This window comes from Oculina patagonica, chromosome 6 (assembly GCF_052425735.1).
Source record: "Oculina patagonica isolate OP01 chromosome 6, crgOcupat, whole genome shotgun sequence".
In the NCBI taxonomy this organism is placed as follows: domain Eukaryota; kingdom Metazoa; phylum Cnidaria; class Anthozoa; order Scleractinia; family Oculinidae; genus Oculina; species Oculina patagonica.
In genome coordinates, this window is record NC_135763.1 from 8,158,862 (window position 1) to 8,180,246 (window position 21,385).

General features: G+C 39.3%; 1 protein-coding gene and 1 long non-coding RNA gene across 2 annotated transcripts; both read right to left on the reverse strand.

Annotated features, from left to right (window-relative positions):
* Window positions 1-734: 734 nt before the first annotated feature.
* On the reverse strand, window positions 735-2,667 carry LOC144658516 (uncharacterized). The gene is made up of 2 exons (XR_013571734.1): window positions 1,961-2,667; window positions 735-1,725 (listed from the first exon to the last, which is right to left on the reverse strand). It is a non-coding gene; the product is annotated as an uncharacterized LOC144658516 (long non-coding RNA).
* A 124-nt stretch (window positions 2,668-2,791) lies between these two features.
* Window positions 2,792-17,039, reverse strand: LOC144658468 (DDB1- and CUL4-associated factor 6-like). Its single transcript, XM_078518875.1, has 12 exons — window positions 16,827-17,039; window positions 16,342-16,403; window positions 15,789-15,881; window positions 14,785-14,862; window positions 14,030-14,134; window positions 11,712-11,825; window positions 10,877-11,094; window positions 8,903-10,187; window positions 4,645-4,801; window positions 3,974-4,059; window positions 3,462-3,567; window positions 2,792-2,997 (listed from the first exon to the last, which is right to left on the reverse strand). Exons 1-12 carry the CDS (start codon window positions 16,912-16,914, stop codon window positions 2,948-2,950), a joined length of 2,442 nt encoding a protein of 813 aa, XP_078375001.1. The 5' UTR covers window positions 16,915-17,039; the 3' UTR covers window positions 2,792-2,947.
* Between the last annotated feature and the right edge of the window lie 4,346 nt (window positions 17,040-21,385).

A 21,385-nucleotide genomic window follows, 5' to 3' on the forward strand; every position in this document is an offset into this window, starting at 1 on the left:
GACACCGTGGATTTCTTTAATGTGCTTACCAATAACAGAGGTTTTATGCTCCTCTATGAGTTGATGTAGATGTCGTGTGGTATAACCAACATAATCAGCATCACACTGATCACACTTGGAAGGAAAAAACAACGCACGGATTGTTCACCAAAGCAGGCTTCTCCTCTTGTAACTTCAGCTTGTCGCCGATCTTAGCACTTGTGTAAACCGGTTGATGCTCAGTTGCAATTTTCTTCCCAAGATCTTTCAGTTGTCTGCGTAATGCGTCAAACTCCTCTCACCCCCAAAACGCCTGAATAGCAACTGGGTACGAGTCTGCAAACGAAGCTCTTCAGTCCCTTCGGTATTCAAATGAACGTATAGATATAAGCTCTTTGGCTTATTTTCAGGGTTTAACTGTAAAGGAAGGAAGGCGGAGTGCACGTGGGGGAGGGAAGCGAATTGATGTTAGGCTCAAATTCAGCGCAAAAATACCTTTGCTAAACACCAACAACAGGGTTCGTACCAGTTTTCAGGCCAAAACTTCAAGGACTTTTCAGGACCCTTCTTGGAAATTTCAAGGACTTTTTTTATGAAATTTACCCCAAATCGACGGTTGATGTGCTTGCTGAAGAACTAAAAAAACGGTTATTTTTGCGGTCTTCTTATTGCCTTGAAGCCTTTTGACGTTCAATAAAAAAGTCAAGGACTTTCGAGGACCGAAAACCAATTTCAAGGCCAGTAAAACTCAGACAGAAAACTAAAACGTTTTTATTACAGCCATTCCTGGTGGTAACCCTCAACACTGATCACCTTTATTTCAGATGCTTCTGTTTTAGAGAAATAAACACGAGAAAGTCAACAAGCCGTGACAAACACAAAACCCGTCTGCTGATAAACTCCTGTACGTTTTCTTCTTACATTTGTTAACATTCTGGCAAGTAACTGTTTATATAGGGCAAAAAGGTGTTTCTGCTGCCTTAAAGTAATTTAAATCGGTTTATGTTAAGCCAGAAACTCAAGTCTTGAAATATGGACTGAAGGTGTTCAAAGATCAAATAAACCGACTCAGTACATCTTCCTCTCCAAACAAACAACACCAGAGCAGGCAATTAAAATCTCTAGATTGTTCCACCGCCTCTCGTATACTGCCAACCTCGCCTTCACGCGGTCCGCGTGAGGCCTGGATAGCAACGTGAAGGCAAGGCTGGAAAACTGAAATGAATATAACGAATATTCACAAGTACACGTTTTAACTAATGTGCCAGTTTCCGTCTGGCAAAGCTCGTGTGTGCATGTGGAGTAGACTGCACAGTCTTACAATACAGTATGTCGAGTCAGAGTCTTTCTCTTTTTTTCTAAAAAAGGGGGCTAGTATATAACAATACAGGACAACTACGATATCTCTTTAACAACATTAATATTTACAATATTTACACATTCTTAATAATTTGTACAATTTCCTACCCGTCTTAGTTCCTTACTAAATTAACTGATTTTTGATACATATATAGCTTCAATTTATTCCGTCGACACCGCTCAATGTCTCCGACTCCCGGTGATAACCCGAACAATTTTTCGGTTGTTTTTCGTAAACTGTTTGTTTCCGACTCGAATAGATAAACCATGAAACTCCCGTTTCCTAATATAACGTACCCTTGATATCCATAGCAAACGTTCTCGGTGACCAGGCTTCATTTAACAATAACTTCAAGTTTGTCTTTCGTAATCCGTCAGGGCTCGAGACTAATTTTTTAACTCACTGGTTTACTGGCCAGTGACATGTCAGATCTTACTAGCCAAAAGTAATCTTTCACTAGTCAGGTGTATTGATTTCTATCAAAAACAGTTGACTTTTCCGAATTTTTCACTAGCCAAATGGCTAGTAGAAATGCTAAACCTGGTAGCCAAAACCTAAATTTTAGTAGCCTTTGGCTAGTTGGCTACCGTTAGTCTCGAGCCCTGAGTCTTAATCTTCCACAGTAAAAAAACCATCCTTGTTTATTTTCGGGTTTATGATTACTTCTCTGTTATTTTTCTTACATAGAAAACTTTTATTTTGAGGTTTCCTTCAATTTGTAAGGAACTTTGTACATCAGAAAAATAAAATATCTTAAAGGACCCTAGTCAGCCTCCGCCATTTTCGAGGCCATCAAAATTACAAAAATTGTATGGTGAAGCGAAATCGTATAACATTGCTGTAACTTGTGTTAATGAAAGTCAGTCTATTTACCCTAAACAGTTTCACAGTGAACTCTTTCGTTTAGACAAGCTCCGCGTAAAATATGATACTGAAACTCTTGCATGTAAACAAAAACGAAGGCGTGGCTGACTAGGGCCTTTAACTTAGCTCATTAAATCTCTTAAGGTATTTATTGACACTGCACTGCAGATGAAAGGGTCACAGTGAAAAGCAAAACAGCTTTTTAAGCTTTTTTGGCACCAAAACGTTTAGGGCATAACCAAGTTGATCAATATGTCAAGTAGCCTGCGAACGCAGACGTATTTCCGGCTTTCGTTTCTCTGTCGTTTTTCGGCGGAGAGAAACGACAGCCGGAAATACGTCTGCGTTCGCAGAGTATATGTCAAACGTCAATATCAATATTTTACCATTAAAATGGGAAGTTTACTAGAATGAGAAGACATTTACAAGTTGCATTTTGCCTCTGTTTCAAAAGGAATTCCGGGTAAAAACCTGTTATACTGTACGATGAATGAACATCGGAGTAAAACTTATTTTCATAGGAAAGGTTTTGTATCAAGAATTGTTTTGAGACAAAGGCAAAAACTGGACTAAAAAATATCCCAGTGAAAAAACAAAAAACCTGTTTATCATAACAATTACTGGCACTACCCAATTATAATTTACAATGTAGACCTGGAGAACAAGAAACACCCTTGAGGCAAGCAAATCAACTGACTTCCAGTTGAGTTGCGTGACATTTACGTGACAAGCGTGTGACGCCTTTTAGTCATCACTGGAATCAGAGTCGGTATCTTCATCTTGATTTTGTTGACCTGATCAGAGAGAAGAAACAGTACTCTTCAACACACGCATTCAAATGAACGCAACTATTTATATTGTAATATTTTGTAACCTAAAGATTTTGTTGAAAAAATGATTGCCAATGAGGTTTATACTAACACGCTTTAACCCAAGCAAACCGGTAATGCTCACTAACCTCAATCTAAAACTTTGCTTTAAACTCAAATACTAAAATCATTGCTTTATAATGAACTTGTTGGGGCAGAATTAACTGCCTTAAGGTAGGTTTCAATCGGGGTTTTTTAATAAGAGTATAGTGTACTATCGGCACATGGTCGGGAGAGAGAGGGCCATTAAACTTAAACTGAGAATGTAATACTACATGTATACTGATTCGTTGTCTAGTGCCAAAACCCACGCTACGAGGCAACGAGCAGAAGCAACAGGGTAAGCAATCGAAATTACCACCATTATTGAAAATTGTTTGACTACGTACCAAATCTCGCGTGATTTAAGGAAGCCAGCATGCGTATCATGAACGACGCTGGCACTGTTATCGTGTCTCTACTCTCCTCCAGCATTTTCTCGTTACGACCGATTATCTTCAAAGAAAACAACAAAGAAAACAATAAACAAATTATATGTAAACTGCATTTCTAAAATCACTTATTAGAACAAAAAACTTGGGGTCAACTGAAGTCGAAATCAATCAAGATAGAGTATTAATGATATAAAAACCAAATGGTGAAAAAAAAAAAGAATATCAAACTCTTAATTGACAACTAGATTACGAGCTCAAGTATTACTTCAGTTAGAAAAGCGATTTAGTCAACCTCGTTCCCGGATCTCTCTTCTTCCCGACTACTCTCTCGAACGAGGCGGACGGCAAGAAGACACCCTGGGAACGAGGTTGTGATTTTGTTAAGTTTACGAATTTTCTACGCCACAACTCGCGCACAGATCTACCACTGAAATCTTTTCCTTCTGTGCAATCTGTAACAAACCAACCTCGTCTTTATCCTTGGGTTCCATGGGTTCCTTAGCAGAAGGCGTCCACAGTTTAATATCATAGTCTATGCCACTTGATGCCAGAACTGTTAACATAACAAACGACTAAAGTCAAATAAACTCACACTGACAAACACTGCAAAAACATCCGTGCTTCAACAAACGTCGCAAACTACTAATGATGAAAGAGCAAACGGCATTAATGTTAAACAAGTATCTCTAAAGGCCTGGCAAAACGAAGAAACATGTTTCCAGAAACATTCACAGCGCGCGCATGTTTCCCCAATGTTTCCCAGTTTTGCCACAATGGAAGCATTGTTTCCAGCGTCAATTTTTGTTTCAAAGAAGCAAAATTTACTTCTGCTACACCGCAGAAACATTCCATGTTTCCGCGCGGCATGGAACCATGGCAAAACGAGGAAACAATTATGCAATGTTTCCTCGTTTTGCCAGGCCTTAAATCGGGTAGAGAATTGGTTTGGATTTCATTAACTTTAGCTTTGATTTACTCGGACGGAAAAATTAGTCGTTTTCATCAAAATTACCAAAAAACTGTCTCTTTAGATATCTAAATCTTTGAAGGGTTACCTTTGCGAGGATTCTAAGGCATTTTCATCGTATTGTCCGTTTTTCGAATAAGGCTTTCGAACAACGACAGAGAGTAGACTTACTGGGGTCAAATGGGTGTGGCTGGACACAGTTGACCACGTGCTTGTCCCCCTGAAGAATCATCACCAGTTCAGCGCTGTACTTATCCCAAATAAAGATGCGCCCACAGTCACTGCCGCTGAGAACATACTCTTCGCCCCAAAAATTAGCTTCCTTGATCTGCAGAGAGGTACATTTAAGTTCAAACTGGGTTTAATATAATTATTAGATAGAGATTTTGCGTTAGAAACATTCTGGGTTGATACTAGCCTGCGAATACAGCCGCCTCTCATTCCGATACAGGAGTACCCCGAAGTAAAACTTTCATATAGCTGTTTCACTTGAGTGTCAAAAGTACCAGTAATTCACGTTTGCTTTGGTTTTGCATAACTTTACCTAGTGATTGCTTAAAAAAACTCGCGCTTCTTTGTCATCCAATAACTGCATGTCGAAGTTTCCTTCGAGCCACCTCATGGTATCTGTTTATTATTCTATGAACCTTTGCCTCTTTTCCAAGTAAGAACAAGAAACTTAATCAGTTTTGTAACCGTGCGGTTAATGTTTGACCACCTCTTTTAGTTCTTTGGCTAGAGAGGCACGGCACCGCACAGTAAATCAAAGTGGCTACGAGCCACTAAACTCGGAAAATAAATTAGGAAACAAAGAGGAAACTTTTACAAAGATTTGCCACACTGCAGTTAAATCCACTCTCGACACATAACATCCAAAACATTTGAGGTTTTTAAAAATTGTTGATGAGAGCACTCGGAAAATAAATAAGGAGACAAAGAGGAAACTTTTACAAAGATTTGCCACACTGCAGTTAAATCCACTCTCGACACATAACACCCAAAACATTTGAGGTTTTTAAAAATTGTTGATGAGAGCACTCGGAAAATAAATAAGGAGACAAAGAGGAAACTTTTACAAAGATTTGCCACACTGCAGTTAAATCCACTCTCGACACATAACACCCAAAACATTTGAGGTTTTTAAAGGTAAAAGCCTGTTCCGGCAAGTTTGTGGCCAAATATGGAACTTTTTTTTATTATAACGAACACAGAAATGCTTTGTTATCACTTTCGCTTTTATCCCTTTCCGAGAATATAATTTATCACGCACAATGCGTGACGTGTCAAATGTCACGTTGAATTGTTTGGTCGTCTGAGACGCAGCAAGTTGCATTCGGGCAACAAGTTTTTAGGAAAATTAAAGGCCCGGTTGCCCGAGAAAAAACTGCCGGACAATCCAGGAGAAAATTGAAGTGTAAGAAATTAATTTTATAAATTTGAGAAACGAAAAAAACCTCCAAATAGCCCTCTTCTGATCGATGAATTGAAATCCACGACACTAAATCCATTTTCGTGTTGTCTTATAACCCAGACCTAACTTAATTACGCATGCAAATTTGTATGCCTTCGAAATTTTCGATATCTGGAAGCTTTGGAATGCATTTCTTGCTTCTTCTTGAATGAAATTAAATTCTAAGCAAAGTTTAATTCAAGTTTCTTTCATATTTCAATCTTAAGTTCGGGAATATTGACTTTTTTAAGTGAAGAGATTTACGCATCTGTCTGGGAATTATTTGTTTATTTATAGCTGCCCGAGAAAAAACCGCCGGACAATCCAGGAAAAAATTGAAGTGTAGGACATTAATTTCATAAATTTGAGAAAATAAAAAACCTCCAAATAGCCCTCTTCTGATCGATGAAATCCACGACACCAAATCTGTTTGTGACATTTTTCGAACAGCTTCCGAGCGAATTACGAAATATCAAAAGCGCATTTAATTTAAAAATCATACGTCCTGTGAGTTTTTTACAAACTTCAAAATCCAATATAGTAGAAGGTGGGTGGCTTACTTTTTTGGCCCAGACCATGAAGCGTTCATTCCGAATAGTTCGTGTAGTGCAGACTGTAGTGCATTCTTGCTCCGCCTGATCGATACCTCGTCGTCCAAACACATCTTGATGGCCGTGATAAATACATCGCCACTTTTAAGACTTTAAAACCCATTTGTTCACTTGAGCATTCTTGAGCACATTTTCTGATCGTTTGTGAGGTCTTCAAAAGTGTATTTTGAACAAAGGTGTAGCGAAAGGAACAAAATTTTAGCGTCGGACTCCACACGACAGACGCCATTTCAGCTCCTGTTGTAAACATGTACTGCCGCCTTTGTTCCAACCCTCTCCCCCACATATATCAACAAGAGACAATGGCCCGACTTTGTGGACAAATCAAAACCTAGCAGGGGAGACAGGGGTAAACATGTTTAATTCACTTTTAATGCGGATTTAATGCATAACATTAATTGTTTAACGGGAATGGAGTGACATCCAAACCCCCACTATACCTCATGATACCATGAGGTAATCAAAGGCTCTTCGAGCAACCTCATGGTAATTTGGTAATTCGATGAAGTGCCGACCTTCGCATTTTTTTCTAAATAAGTGTCCAATAAAGTAATTCAATCTCATTTTATTTGCGTTTGAATGTTTTATTTTTCCACATGAGTTGCGTCATTGATAGTTCGTGCTCTCAGGTTTCGTAGCTCTATTCAGTTTTCACCACAAAAATATTTACCGGTTAGTGTATTACCTTTGATCCTTTTTAGCGTTAAGTAAATTTGTTTTGTGAATATCTATACTTTTCTGTCAGCACGTATCGCGTTATTTTTGAGCAGCGGATAAAATTCGAGAGAAAGATACGCCCGAGCACTCCGTGTTTCTGCTCGACTCAAAAAGATGAAAAACAGATGACGTGACACGAGGTGACGTCACGCGAAACAGAAACGTGCTGTGGATTCAAGCTGTGGATGTGGTGTTAACTACAACACGTCACATGGCGAGCGTAATAATTTTTTAACCGTAACTACGTGTAACTCACAGCTGCTATCAGTAATGTCACAATTTCACTTAATTTGCCTTTCAATGTTTTCTTGCGTGAATGGGTCATTGATAGTTTTTTTTTCTTCAAATAAGCGTTCAATAATGTGCCTTTGAATGTTTTATTTTTCCATGGGAATTGTGTCATTGATGGTTCGTGCTCTCAGGCTTCGTAGCGCGAATTCTATTTCATCACAAAAGTGTAACCTTTGATCCATTTAGCATTAGGTAAATTTGTTTTGTGGATATGTTTACTTTTCTGTCAGCACGTATAGCGTTATTTTGAGCAGCGAATAAAACTTGAGAAAGATGCGCGTTTCTGCACGACTCAAAAAGATGAAAAACGGATGACGTGACACGAAGATAATGTGACGCGAAACAAAATCGTGCAGCATGAATGTTGTGTTTACAATAAAGACGCGGTAACTGCATGTAGCTTATAGCTGCTATCAGTTATGTCACAATCTCACTTCATTTGCGTTTGAATGTTTTCTTAGGTGAATGGGTCATTGATAGAGTATGCTCTACGGCTTCGTAGAGCGAATTCTATTCTCTTTTATCACCAGAGGATAAGTGTAATTGATCCTCTTTCGATTTGTTTTGTAAAAATTCAACCTTGTTCCCTGAAAGAGAGAGACCCTGGGAATGAGGTTATAGGATAATTTGTTTTTGATTGACATGTGCTGAATGGCGTTTTAAACAACCTTTCTGTCAGCACGTTAATGCATGAATTAATTGCGGTTTAATATCAGAATGGAGTGACGGAAACACGTCACTTCAAGTTCGCGAATCATCACTACACCTCATTACCATTCGGTAAAAAGGAGTAAAACAAATACCAAACTCGACTCGCTCGCACACGTTTTTTCCGCCGGCTACGTGTATTTGCTTCAAGTCTTGATAGGTTCACTGGATTGCTTCCGTCCTTTGTGATTGGCCAGAGTGACTTATTAGTTTTGGTTTTTCGACACCAAATTGAAAACAGCTCAAACAGAACGATATGAAACCCAGAACAAGTAAGACAGTCGTCAAACGACCATCACAATAGACTGAGCATACAGTACCGACATAAAGTACAAGGCAACTGTAAATTATCGAAAAGGATTTTTGCGTTTGAGATAATTATGCGAGGCTTATTTTGTGGCAGAGTGGGGAGGGAGGGGAGGAAACGGTATTTTACGGTACGGAATTTAACGGTATTTTCTAAAACCCGTCACATCGCCGCATATAAAACACCGCGACGAGCTTTGGGTTCGTCACGTAACGGCAATCTACATTTTCCCCTGTCACGCTTCCTTCTCACTCCCTACCCTCAACCCCATCAAAAGAAACATTTTCCTTCGACAGCAATGCGACGGAGGGCTCAACTGACAAGACGCAACTTACCAACACTTACCATTGTTCGTGCGTTGCGGTGGCCCTTGTAGACTCGTGTCATTTCTGGAATCCAGATCTCCTGTTCCTCATAATCCATACTTGACTTGGCCTTCTTATGAAGTCTATAAACTCGCTGAATTCGTGTGGCTGCTGAGGTTTGATCCTGAAGCTCAGCGCTCTCGTCACCTAAGTTCCTTGAGTCTCGCAGTTCCTCGCGTGGCGTGGGTTCAGCGCGCGTGCGACTCGGGCCGGTGGTTTCTCGTGCGACCTCTGAAGAAGAACTCGTTTCTCTGCTTGGGAGTTCTTCAGCGTCACTACAGCTTGCAGCGGCTAAATTTTCAACTGGTTCTGTCCTTTTTACACTTTTTGATTTCTTTGGCAGTCTACTATGCGTTGTAATGGCAGAAGTTGAAAGCGAGTCCCTCAAATTACACGAGTCCGTTTGCTCAGATGTTCGTTCTTTTCTCGACACAACATCGGTATCACTTCGGCTCAACCGATCACCTATGTGTCTATTTTCGTTTGCCCTCGTAAGTGATGGTGTTTCAGTTAAGGTTTCGGAGCTCTGTTCTCCTGACCCTGTATCATTCTCTGATGCTGTTGTATAAATAGTTGTACTGCTAGAGGATGTTTCACTCGTACATTCTTCAGCAGTTCGAGAAGCATTGTCATTTTCCCCTTCGGAATGTGGAATAAGCTCGACAGACGTTGTACTAGACACACCCTGACCACTTCTATTGCTATTTTCACGGTTCGGCGCCGGATCCGAGTCCGTTTCCATAGACTCGTCACCTGACGACCTTATCCTCAATCCTCTTCGACTTTGGGACCCCTCGGAGGTTCGCTCGCGACTCCGACGCCTCCTCGGTTCCTCTCCGAATACCCCCGAAGCACCACTCGACTCTGACGAGCTTCCCGAAATAAAAGACGGTGGCGGCGAGGAAGACGACACAGACGAAGATGACGTCGTAGACCGCGAGGATGACGTCCGCGCTCTGTGACGCTGACCAGCGCGAAACGATTCTTCGAGCCAGCGCGCAAACATATCAGACATGCGCTGCATGAGAGAACTTTCAGGGGAGGGGTGCTCACTCTCGGGCCTGGCGTTAGGGCCTGTGTCCGACCAGTCTCCTCGCAGGCGCAGTCGCTTCAATGGTGGTACATTACGATGACCGTTACTGCCGTTAGAGTATCCGTTCTCCGAGCCATCGTCGCGGTAAGAGCGAGGTTGTTTCGTGCCTCGTAGCGTGAAGAGGTAGACGTAATCCGCGCAGTAGCTCACAAGTAGCTCACTACCATCACGGCTGGAAAGAAAGAAGACAAAATCTAAGCTCAAAATATTAACTCTCCTTACTAATAGCCATACATTTCCTTAATGTTAGTTCACTTAGTTGTGAGAATTTGGTGAAAAAATGAACCTGGTCACCTGCCTGACAGTGCATTATTATTGTAACAAAAAACAGTGTATGATATGCACATGTACGTGTAGGGCGTTTCCCATTTGTATGGAAAAAAACCTGTTGTTACAGAAGGGAAACAATTGGAATGGCTTATCCCAACAGAAAATTTCATCAATATTAACAAGGTCTACTGTAATCTTAATGACGTGTGAAGAGAAGAACTCAGAAAAAAATTGTGGGTTCACAGATGGAATTTGAACCCACAACCTTCTGTACACTAGTCAGATGCTCTAACCACTGAGCTACTGATGGTGAGCAGTGGTCATTTGTGGGCTATGAAGCACAACGACTGCATCGCGCAATCAGATTATGTCAATGAACACACGTATTTTACTGCATCATGCAGTCACATAATACTCTCAGAGTAAATAAATGATATTGACTCGTGGAGAGAAGAACAATTCTAAGTTCACAGATGAGTTTTGAACCCATGACCTTCCACATCCGTACACTAGTCGGACGCTCTAACCACTGAGCTACTGAGAATTTAATGTAATCTAAACCAGAATAATTATTGATAAGCAGACTCGCACCTGTAATTGAGTGATGTTACTCTACACGTTCTACCATTGAGTGAGTCTGGTCTAAACTGACAGAACATGCCATTCATCTTGTTTGAACTGCTACTGCTCAGCGCTCGTCTGTCAAACACACGGACAGTGCTGTCCTCACAGCCGACGCCAAGGTGGTATGGTGTAATGGGGTTCAGGTTTATGGATGTGACTGCTTTACCACAGTCAATTAGAATATCCTGTGTGAAGAAAAACAAAGACGAAAGGAGAGATCAGCTCTGAATGTCCCTAATAATCAAGTTTATAAAAATTAATTGTGATTATATAACATGCATTCTGATTAGTTGTGTAGTCTTTTTACATGAGAATGCGTAAACACAGACCTTATGACATATCATTGCATTTCAATAGCTTTATTATATGATTTAAGAAAATGTAGAAGGTGACTGCTACCCTAACCCTAAGGCTGATGCAGCCACTCAGCAAAGTTTGGGAGAATTCCAAAATACAGTTGCACTTATGTAAATCCTTGCTTGCGGCTAGGGTTTACATTGTACATAAAATTCTGAATTTGCTGCAAATTTTCTTGTGGTCGCATCAGGCTAAACTGTATATATATGAATGTGGGCACCATTTTCTACAGTATTTCTCAAATGCATTGATGTGCATGCTTTGTGAGGACTATTGACCATCCTGTGCTCAACTCCACATAATCTGTCCATTATTTTATAAACAAGCTTTGTTAAATTGGAGTTTTTTTTATTACATCAGGGTTTAAAATGTAGCTTAAAACAAGTACAGTGTATGCGCATTGATTAGCTGACAAAACTACACTATAGCGCACTGAATCATGTACCTCTTTGCAATCTCGACACAAACACTTTGTTTTTGTTCTGAGGTCAAAGAGTCTCACTGTACCATCCTCACCACAACTTAAGAATGTATTTGGATCTCCAGGGGTTGTTATGACCTGAAACAAATAATAACTGCATGATTACATGGGATATGACCTGATACTTTGCTGCTAAGGCAGTAGGCAAATATGGCTAAAATAAATAATACAGTCGAAGCTCTCTTAACGGACACTCTCGTAAGCGGACAGCTCTACTTACGGCCATCTTGTTTAAAACCCCGTTTTAACTCCCATACAAACTCTGTATTTTTACATTCCTCGTAAGCGGACATTCCCGTAACCGGCCGCGGACACTTTCAGAGATTACGACTTAGACTTTTTCTTTGTTTTTAAGCTCCCGTAAGCAGACACCCGAAAGAAAATCCTACTTACAACCTCTGTATCCTGTTATTATCAATCAAATTCACGTCGCCGTTTGTGACAATGATTTTACAGTAATTACAGGACCACATTTTAGTGCTTGTTTTGTCGTCATCCACGTTTGTCTGGTTATTGTTAGCTGGGCAAGCTCCCGTAAGCAGCCATCTTTCCCCTACACCTCTAGTGGCCGCTTACGAGAACCATTCTCGTAAGCGGCCAGCTCCAGTACGGACACTTTTTTCGCGTCCCGAGGGTGTCTGCTTACGAGAGCTTCGACTGTAGTAATAAAAAACTAGGAGTTTACATGTATTTAATGAGGGTAACATACGTGTAAAATTAGGAGCTTATTATCAAAAGGAATTTTAAAATTTCAAAAATTTTTGGGATTATATTTAGAAGGAATTGTACAAATACCATAAAATTCTGTGTATAAGCCGCACCTTTTTCCTCAAAATTTTAGTCAAAAATCGGGGGTGTGGCTTATATACGGGAACATCTCTAGTTGGAGTTCCCAAAGGCCTAATTAATATTCATAAAAAATTTCAAGACATCAATGAATAAACATATAACAACCTGAAAACTTTGTTGTCGCTCACTGCCTTTTCTTTCCCCTGCAAAGCTGATTGCAGCGATGCCTGCTGGTCACTTCAACGCTTGTCTTTAACCGCAAGTAATCACAAGACAAAAAATGCCCGACCACTTCGCTTTTTTATTGACCTTCACAGCAAATGAATCTTGTGGATTATCAAACTCCTATTCTGCATGAAGTTTTTATACTGTTGCGGGTAGCAGCCCAGGGGGGGTACTCCAGCTTGTAAATGACAGGGATGATTGAAGGATTTTTTTTGGGTTGAAATTTTTTATTCTGGGATTTTTTTGGGTTGGAAAATTTGGCAATTTTTTTTTTGGGTTACTCGATTTAAATAGGGGATTTTTTTTGGGATTAAAAACGAACTAAACTGCCTTGGCGTATTTATGGTGTGATGAATAAACAAACACGAGCGTTCAATTTTTTATGGTTTTTCTTTGTGTTATATTATTGCCCCTCCTGGCAATTTAGGGGTAATTTGACAAGGGGTTTTTTGGGGGTTATTTTTGGTCCAGGGATTTTTGGGGTAATGTCAGAAGACTTAGGGATTTTTTTGGGTCCTGAGTTTTGCCTCCATTCGATCATCCCCGTCATTTACAAGCCGGAGTACGCCCCCTGGGGGTAGCAGTCTTCAAGAATCTTGAAAACGTGGTTTCTTACAAGGGCCGAACCAAAAGAAAGTGTCACAATGTTTGTTTTGTGATGCCCAGACTCCTCTCCACATTTCAAGCTTGGTTACTAAGCATTCATTCACGTACAATTTCACAGCTGATCGAGTGTTTAGACATGAATTTCTTGAAAAAATGATATCAAGAGAGCATCTCTAGTTTAAGATATTGTGAATTCAAACCAAAAAGAAGGTATGACAACTGAAATTTTGCTTTCGTAAGACTTAATTCATATTAAACATTGCAACAACTGCCGTGTCAGTGTTTTGAAACCGTGCTTGTTTGTCATTGTTTGTTGACCAATAGAACTTCACTCGAACTTCAAACTTTTTTGTCTCTTTTTTTTCTTCGAAATTTGAGCTTCCAAATCGGGGGTGCGGCTTATACACGGAATTTACGGTATTCTGAAAAATGCATAATTATAATAATTTGACATACAAACATAAAACCCAGCATCAATTAGAGACTTGTAGTAAGCAAGCTTGAAGGAATTACATCATGATTTTTGTCATTCTTTTGGAGCTAAATCTACAAGGAAATACACATGTAAACCTATAGGCTATGCTCGTTTTTCTTAAGAAACCAACCCTTCAGTCTTATAGTGTACCTCATATAAGTATCTTATACAAGGTAGACAAGTGTACCTCATATGTTGTTCCTGCATGGCAGTCAAATTGAAACTGTCCAAATGTCGACTCTCTGTCAAGATCTGTAAAATGAATCATGCCATCTCCAGCACAGGACACTATCTGTTGGTGTATACAAAGTGAACAACTATTAACATTCTTCTTGTTTTCAAGATAAAAATATCTTTTAATAATACTCTGTTCTAACAGACATATTAATTTTACAGAATAAGAGAAGCACTGTGAAAGATGTCAAACCAGAACTATTTAATAGTATTTAACAATCTTTCTAAAGCCCTGGCCAAACGGTAATTAATGCAAGTGGACGCAAGTAATCGTAAGTTGAACTTGCCTACAGACTTGCGTTGGCTGGCTTAACGGACTCGCAAGTTTACTCGCAAGTGCACACAAGTTGTCAAAAAAACTATTTCAATGCTACTGCACCTGCTGCAATTCAGTATTTGAAGTAAACGGCAAGACTTGGTTGACTTGCGTGCAAATATTAATTTGATCCCGACCAAAGTTAACATACGTCATAGCAAGTCAACGCAAGTGCACGCAAGTCCTGGCCAAACAGAGACGCAAGTGGACTCAAGTTTAAAACTTGCATTGACTTGGGTCTCCGTTTGGCCAGGCCTTAACAACTACTATGCACTCAGTCAATTACAGTGACGGGATTAAATAAACCTTTAATACAGGGTGCTTTTAACCATTTTCAAATTATAATTGTTTATACATATATGTAAAACAATGACTGTTTATGCAACACCAACCCATTTGTCTCCAGAACAAGGCAGAAACTTGGCACTGAAAATGTTGGCTCTGTGACCAGATCTGATTGAGTGCAATAACTGAAAAGGGAAATGCACAATGTACTTCATTTGACTGGTTTATACCTTATTTATACCCGAAACAAATACCATCTTCAGTAAAAATACACACAATTTTTCCCAAGTTTCTGAGACAAAGCTAAAGTAACTTTAGAAACACGAATGCAACAAATTTCTCTGCTGAGTGCAGGACTTGGAATAACAGTATACAGTGTGGAAACAAGGTTGCTATCTAGGATTTTGCTAACACATGTATTAAACAACTGTAGCATATTAAAATTTTGTTTCTTATTAGATAGTACCCATACTGTGATTGGTCAGTTTTAATAATATAATAGCATAGCCTGCCTGGTGGTGGCCATGGCTAACTTTCTGGCAGTGTGTGGTCCTTCAGCCCCCCCGGTTCCTAGGCACCCAACCTCCATGTACAACTCAGGTGCTAATGGGCCTTAGCTTATCCTACTGATGGAGTGTACAGCCTATGCTACTAGTTGTGGGCTTAACTAGGAATGCTTTCCTTTGTCCAGACTAAGAGTTACAACAGTAAACATCTTGTTTAACTTGTTTTCTCCATCTGTACTCTAAGTAATAGCAACCCTCCAAGTTTACTTTTTTCCTAAGTGGCCATTTGGCCACCAACTACTCAAGTTTTGGTCGCCAGTGAAAAATTTTAGTCACCAAATTAAGCTGATGCTTTCAATCATTCCTCTCAATTTTAGTCGCCAGGCTGGCGACCTTGGTTCAAATTTAGTCGCCAGCTCCAAAGTTTTAGTCGCCATGGCGACTAAAATGGTCTTAACTTGGAGGGTTGAATAGATCTTTGTTATTCCTAACATATGCCCACACTTCACAATAATTTGAGGCATTAATCGATGGAAAAAACATGCACTTTATATATCATACAGTGGGGACTTAAAACTCGAGTGATAAGATATATGCACAACTACCTTTCCATTGACAGGCCGGTAGATATTAAGATGGCAGTCATCAGCACCAGACAAGAGATATTCTCCATTTTCATTCCATGCAATACTGTTAACCTAGTATATAAGTAATATAAATTTATTGGTCAATGTACATTGTAAACATAGGTATTTTGAAGTCTGTGTTATGAAGCCTACTGACCCATCATGATGGCACTTAACTCAGTCTGTTTTTTCTTTAATAGCATAAAGTTACTACTTGTAAGCATTTCTTCTACCCCATTGATTTTTCAGTTTTCTTTAAGGCATAAATTTTGAGCATGATAATGGGGGATGTAACATGAAATAACCCTTATGTCATGGAAAGTTATTTTTCTAGTAACTTTAGCATTTATAAAGTTTGGTCTTGTGATACATATTGCTGATGTCTGTATGTTAGTTACAGCTCTGTAATTGAATTTATTTCATTTTTTTTATTATTTTCATTTTCCAGACACTGCATGAATGCTGATTAAAGATTGAATGATGAGGAGTACTTTTTCTCCAAGACACAAAAGAATGGACACAGAACACTTACACAGCCCTCGTGTCCAGTCAGAGTAGTTTCTTTCTGCAAGCACTGGACCAGATATTTACTTCCTAAACCAAGAAAATCATTATACATTTGTTAGTGTACATGAACACTCTCAAGCTGGATTTTCTCTCTCCAAACTTCAATGTTGTTTTACTTTATAGCCGTAAGCTTGGTTATTTCGTTAAATCTAAAGATGTAATTAATAAAAACAAAATCTCAATCCATAGTACGGAACAGATCTTTCATTTGCAGCAAAATACCGATCAAAACTCAAATTCATTAAAATTAAATCGATCAAAATTAAATATAAAATAAATTTCGGAATGGTAAAAATTTCATGCGTTGAAAAAAAAAATAAGGCAAAACAAATAAACGTTTCTGATATTATGGGTCATATGGTCAAATCCTGTTGGGAAAACAAGTACAGTAGCACAGAGATTAGCAGATCTTTCAAATGGTCTTTCACCGATACAAAATGTTCCTCATACCTCGAGCTTTCTTCAACAAGACACCTGGTGGAAAGCCACCATAAACCCTCTGTTGCAAAGTCTGATGTAACGTCGTCCTATTCTGCATTTTCCAGCTCAGGACGGTGAATAGAACGTTGCAAATACGACAACAGTGCCTCGAAGTGACAGTCAAACAGAAAAAGTCGCCATCTTAGATTTGCAGATGTTTACAGAGATTACGCATGCGTCAGGGATTTTACTCTGTAACCACGCCTACTGGGACGAGTGGGACCGGTCCGAAACACGAAGGGCTAAGGGCACCGCAAGCTAAGGGCTTGTTTTCGGCCACAACACTCCAACCTTATTTGACCTACTGTATTTAATACCTAGAAAATGAAGTTCAAGAAATAGCTCTTGGACTTTTGAGAAAGACGCGCCAACCCTTATTTTTTCAAGGATGGAATGTTGACAGGGTGTAAATAAACACGTAATAGACCCTAGCTCTCCAAGGGACGAGCCACGCGCTAGGACTTTTGTTTAGGTGCTGGAAATTTGAAAAGGGGCAACTGAATGCATGACTGGCGCAAGACACCTGCCATGATCCTAAGGCCTGTTGAAAAACGCTAATTTAAGCCGTGAGATGATCACGTTGCAACTAAACCATATGTTTTAAATGTCACAAAAAAGAGTTTTGCTGCGTAGCACTCAAAATAATTATCAATAATTTTTCAATAGTAGTGTATACTTGTTCAACGGGGAATTGAAATAATTTAATTGCGAGTCTCTTAGGTAGATTAGACAGCCTCTGTCTAGATCCAATAAATAAATAAAAAATCCGTTTTTGTCAAATTTAATATCAGTTTATTGGCTGCAAGCCATGATCGAATTTCTTCATGATCAGAGTTTGTGCATTCGTTTCTTTCTTTGACATTTTTACTCGCAAAAGTTATGCTGGCATCATCAGCATACATTCTTGCTTGCGAGTGACATAGACAGTTGGGTAGATTGTTTCTATACAATAAGAATATAAGAGGGCCAAAAAAGTTAGGGGCACCAAAAGACCGTTTTGGTAAATATCGGTTCGGAAGACCTTGTATAATCGCCTACGATTTTTCGAATTAAAGAGTGATGGAAAACTGGAGATTTCTTTAGCTCAAACTTTCGTGATACGTTGTTTTCGGAGAGAGAAAAATGTCGGTTTGGGTACGAAAAAAAGCCAGCTACGATTTTCAAAAGGCAACAGCGGCTCGTAAATTCGGGTAACATTATTTCGTTCCCTAAAATTTTCTGAATGTCGAGAGTCCAGCTAGCGTATCCGAAAAGATTCACTGTTCTTAGCGTTTGAAAATAATGTTATAAGCGTCTTTTCTGTTCCCTGTGAAACACCACATTGAACATCTCGGATGATTTATTACAATTTTCTTTATAGATTTGTATACGACTATTAAAATAAGACGAAAATCATTTACATGTAAGTGCGGGTCCTTTAATACTATAGAACTCTAATTTCGATACTGATTGAGTTCAAGAAAGACAACAGCATTAACAAGTCCATGATCGATGTGTAGTGACCAGCTATCCGAGTCGTTTCAAGCAATGCTGTGACTGTAGAATAGCTTAGAACGAAGTGAACGGAAACCAGATTGGTGGCCAGTTGTTAACGATGAGATAATTATACAATTAATCATAAACTATACGTTCAAAAACAGCTAAAAACCTTTGCCACCACAGGAATAATAGAGGGGATCTGGTAACATGCAAGAGATAAAAGGAAAAAAACGGTAAACTGATCCCCCCGACAAGGAGAAAAGTTTGAAACAGGAAAAAGAAACAAAGAGTAGATTTGCCTTACTCTTTGTTTTTTTTTAATTCTCGTTTTACTAATCCTGGTCTACAGAAGTAGGTCTACTTGTTTGTCGATGTGCTCTTGGGTATACATGTATAAGAGTTTTTGAATAATAAGGGAATACCAGACTCCTAGTTTCTCGTGCCGAGCCTCTAAATGACAAGGTTAAAAACCGAACGGTTCAGAGAAACGGACTGAAGCTAAGTACTGCCTACGGGTCCAAGTAATCCATGCACTTGAAAGGTTTCTCTGTACAATTTTTATAACAAGCTTGGAATTTTTAGTTATCTACTTTGCCCGAGGAACTTGAAGAAAATTATTCCTTGTTTTAAAGTGCTACTATGACCAAAATTTTTGTTTTTCTTTTCGTCTTTTTCTAAAGTCAATTTGTTCAATAAGTCTATATTTAACTAGCGCGCTAGAATTTAGAACGTTGCGAGCAATATAAGCCTTGAAATAGCTTGTCGAAAATCGTGGAAAACCCGTCCGCCATTACTCGGACGTCTACAGTGAGCCAGCGACTGTACTGAAAAGCGGATTTACGCATGAGTTGGTCCGTGACGTCATATGCGCATCGTCGCTTCGAGCTTCGAGTGTTCCAAGAGAGAAGTATACTGAGAATTAACAGGGTTATAAAAGATATTTCTTCGACAAATTCTTCGTCTAGTTTGCCCGGTGGCGAAACCCAAGAGAGCTGCAACGAAGAGACATTGCAATTTAGCGGTATCGTTTCTTATAATGAGAATTTAAAGCCGTTTGACGTCGGTCTAAAGGGCAATGTTTGTATGCAAATACTTCAATATTTATTTCATTCGATGAGGTTTTGGCGCTGTATGCCTACAACGAAGCTGCTGACTTCTTGTCCAATCGAAGAAGCCTCGAAGAACGAAGAGGAACGGCGATTCATGGACTACATACGTTTGAATACATGGTATGATGAGAACGACATTGAATAGTTAGGATAAAATGTCTGCAATGTTTGAATAATTTAATAGAGAGCTCTGCATATATATACATCTAGGTTGCTATTGCCGTTTGCGAAGGATTGAAATGATCTTTACTGTTGTTTTCATTCTTGTAATCTATCATACACGCCATGGGCATAAAATGTATCTCAACTGTTTATTCCGAATAAAGCTTTATAAACATGAAATAATGTAAAATTTATACAGAAAAATTAAAGTCAACAAGATGGTGCAGGTGATCAATGAATTTAGCTCCTTGAGTTTTATACAGTTTTACCTTCCTTGACTACAATACAGGTAATAAACCTTTTTAAAACTAAGTGTTTTAATGGGTAATAACACTTCAGACATCCAGCTTCAGCCAGCATTCAGTATTCCTGTTTCTTAAAATAAGAAAACCATTTGAATGCTGTATAGAGTCCTTCACTCTATTTACTGATAATGTTATGAAACTGGCCCACAAGTAGCAGCAAAACTGGGTAGGAGTAGTTTTTCTTATTCATTTCACCCATTTGTTTTCCTCTTGGTCCCGTGATTTTTTGATGATAAAAATAACTGAAACAATATATGCACAACATGGGAACAAGTAAAACAATATTAAAGGTATAAAGTTTTAAGTTCATAAACGGGAACACCTGGACCTCAAACAAACACTGGGACCTTGATCAAACGTTTCCAGTTTTGAACCGGCATTTAAATGAAGCCTGCGGTGAGTCGGGGTCTGGCATCTCCTCAAGAAAAATTTAATATGTTTTTATGGTATCATGCAATATGACAGTGACGGCCAGCTCCGTGTACCACCCTAAATAAATTGCTCCCTTGATGCAAAAAGGCAAAGTCTGCATGCAAGCCTGCTTGCCCATCAGGCCAAAGCATATGTTGGTTTAAGTAGGATTAAGCAACCTGGATGAGATGGAAGTACAATTGCATCACAGGTTTAACCTCCCCACTCCCCCCACATACATGTAATGACACTGGTCTGGGCTCACACCTGAACAGCTTGATTCAGAGTCTTGCGCACTGACCATTAGGTCACCGCACCTAAATCAAAACAACTACCCCATTGCTATGCAACAATTTTCTTTATGGTACAGGTTTGACTGTATTTGTTGTCGGCTTCGCAGTTCGTGTATACTCTTTAAATAAATACATATATAATGGTTGCAAGGGTCCTGTGTGACCTCAAAATTGCCCCCTTGTTACAAAAAGGCAAGGTCTGCATGCAAGTCTAGTTGCCCACCAAGCAACTAGACTTGCATGCCCTCGTCACACCATCAATTTGCCAGTTCCCATTCTACACTTGGAGAGGAGGCACCATGAGAGTAGTCTTGCCCAAGAACACAGCACAATGACACCAGTAAGAGTCCACACCTGAACCGCTTGATCCGGAGTCCGACAACTTGCACTTAGGCCACCTCACCTCAATCAATACAACATTTTTATTTATGGTACAGATTTGACTGTACTTGTTTTAGAAATTATGATGGATCAGCAGCTCAGGGGTTCTCTGGCACATTCACATGATTTATTGTTGGCTACTACATTCTCAACTTATGAACAAAAAGAGCATGCCAAAAATAAATATATTGCAAACTTAAAATAAAGAGTAGCTAGGATTTCAACGGTGCTCTGTTGCACACAGCATGAGTGATTGGCACAGGTCATAATTATAGCTAATGGCCCCTGTTGTACTTAAATATAATAAAGATATACTGAGTAAAATCCGGATGGCATTATGTCTCTGAGACAGGCTAACACTGTTCTATCCTGAGATTACTTCTCAAAAA

Excerpts from the sequence above, each read along its gene's own strand:
- LOC144658468 (XM_078518875.1), bottom strand. The coding sequence starts at position 16,914 with ATGCAGAATAGGACGACGTTACATCAGACTTTGCAACAGAGGGTTTAT. Across the intron at positions 10,188-10,876 it reads GTAACATCACTCAATTACAG|CCGTGATGGTAGTGAGCTAC; the intron begins GTGCGAGTCTGC and ends CTTTCTTTCCAG. Across the intron at positions 4,060-4,644 it reads GCCACACCCATTTGACCCCA|TTCTGGCATCAAGTGGCATA; the intron begins GTAAGTCTACTC and ends TTATGTTAACAG.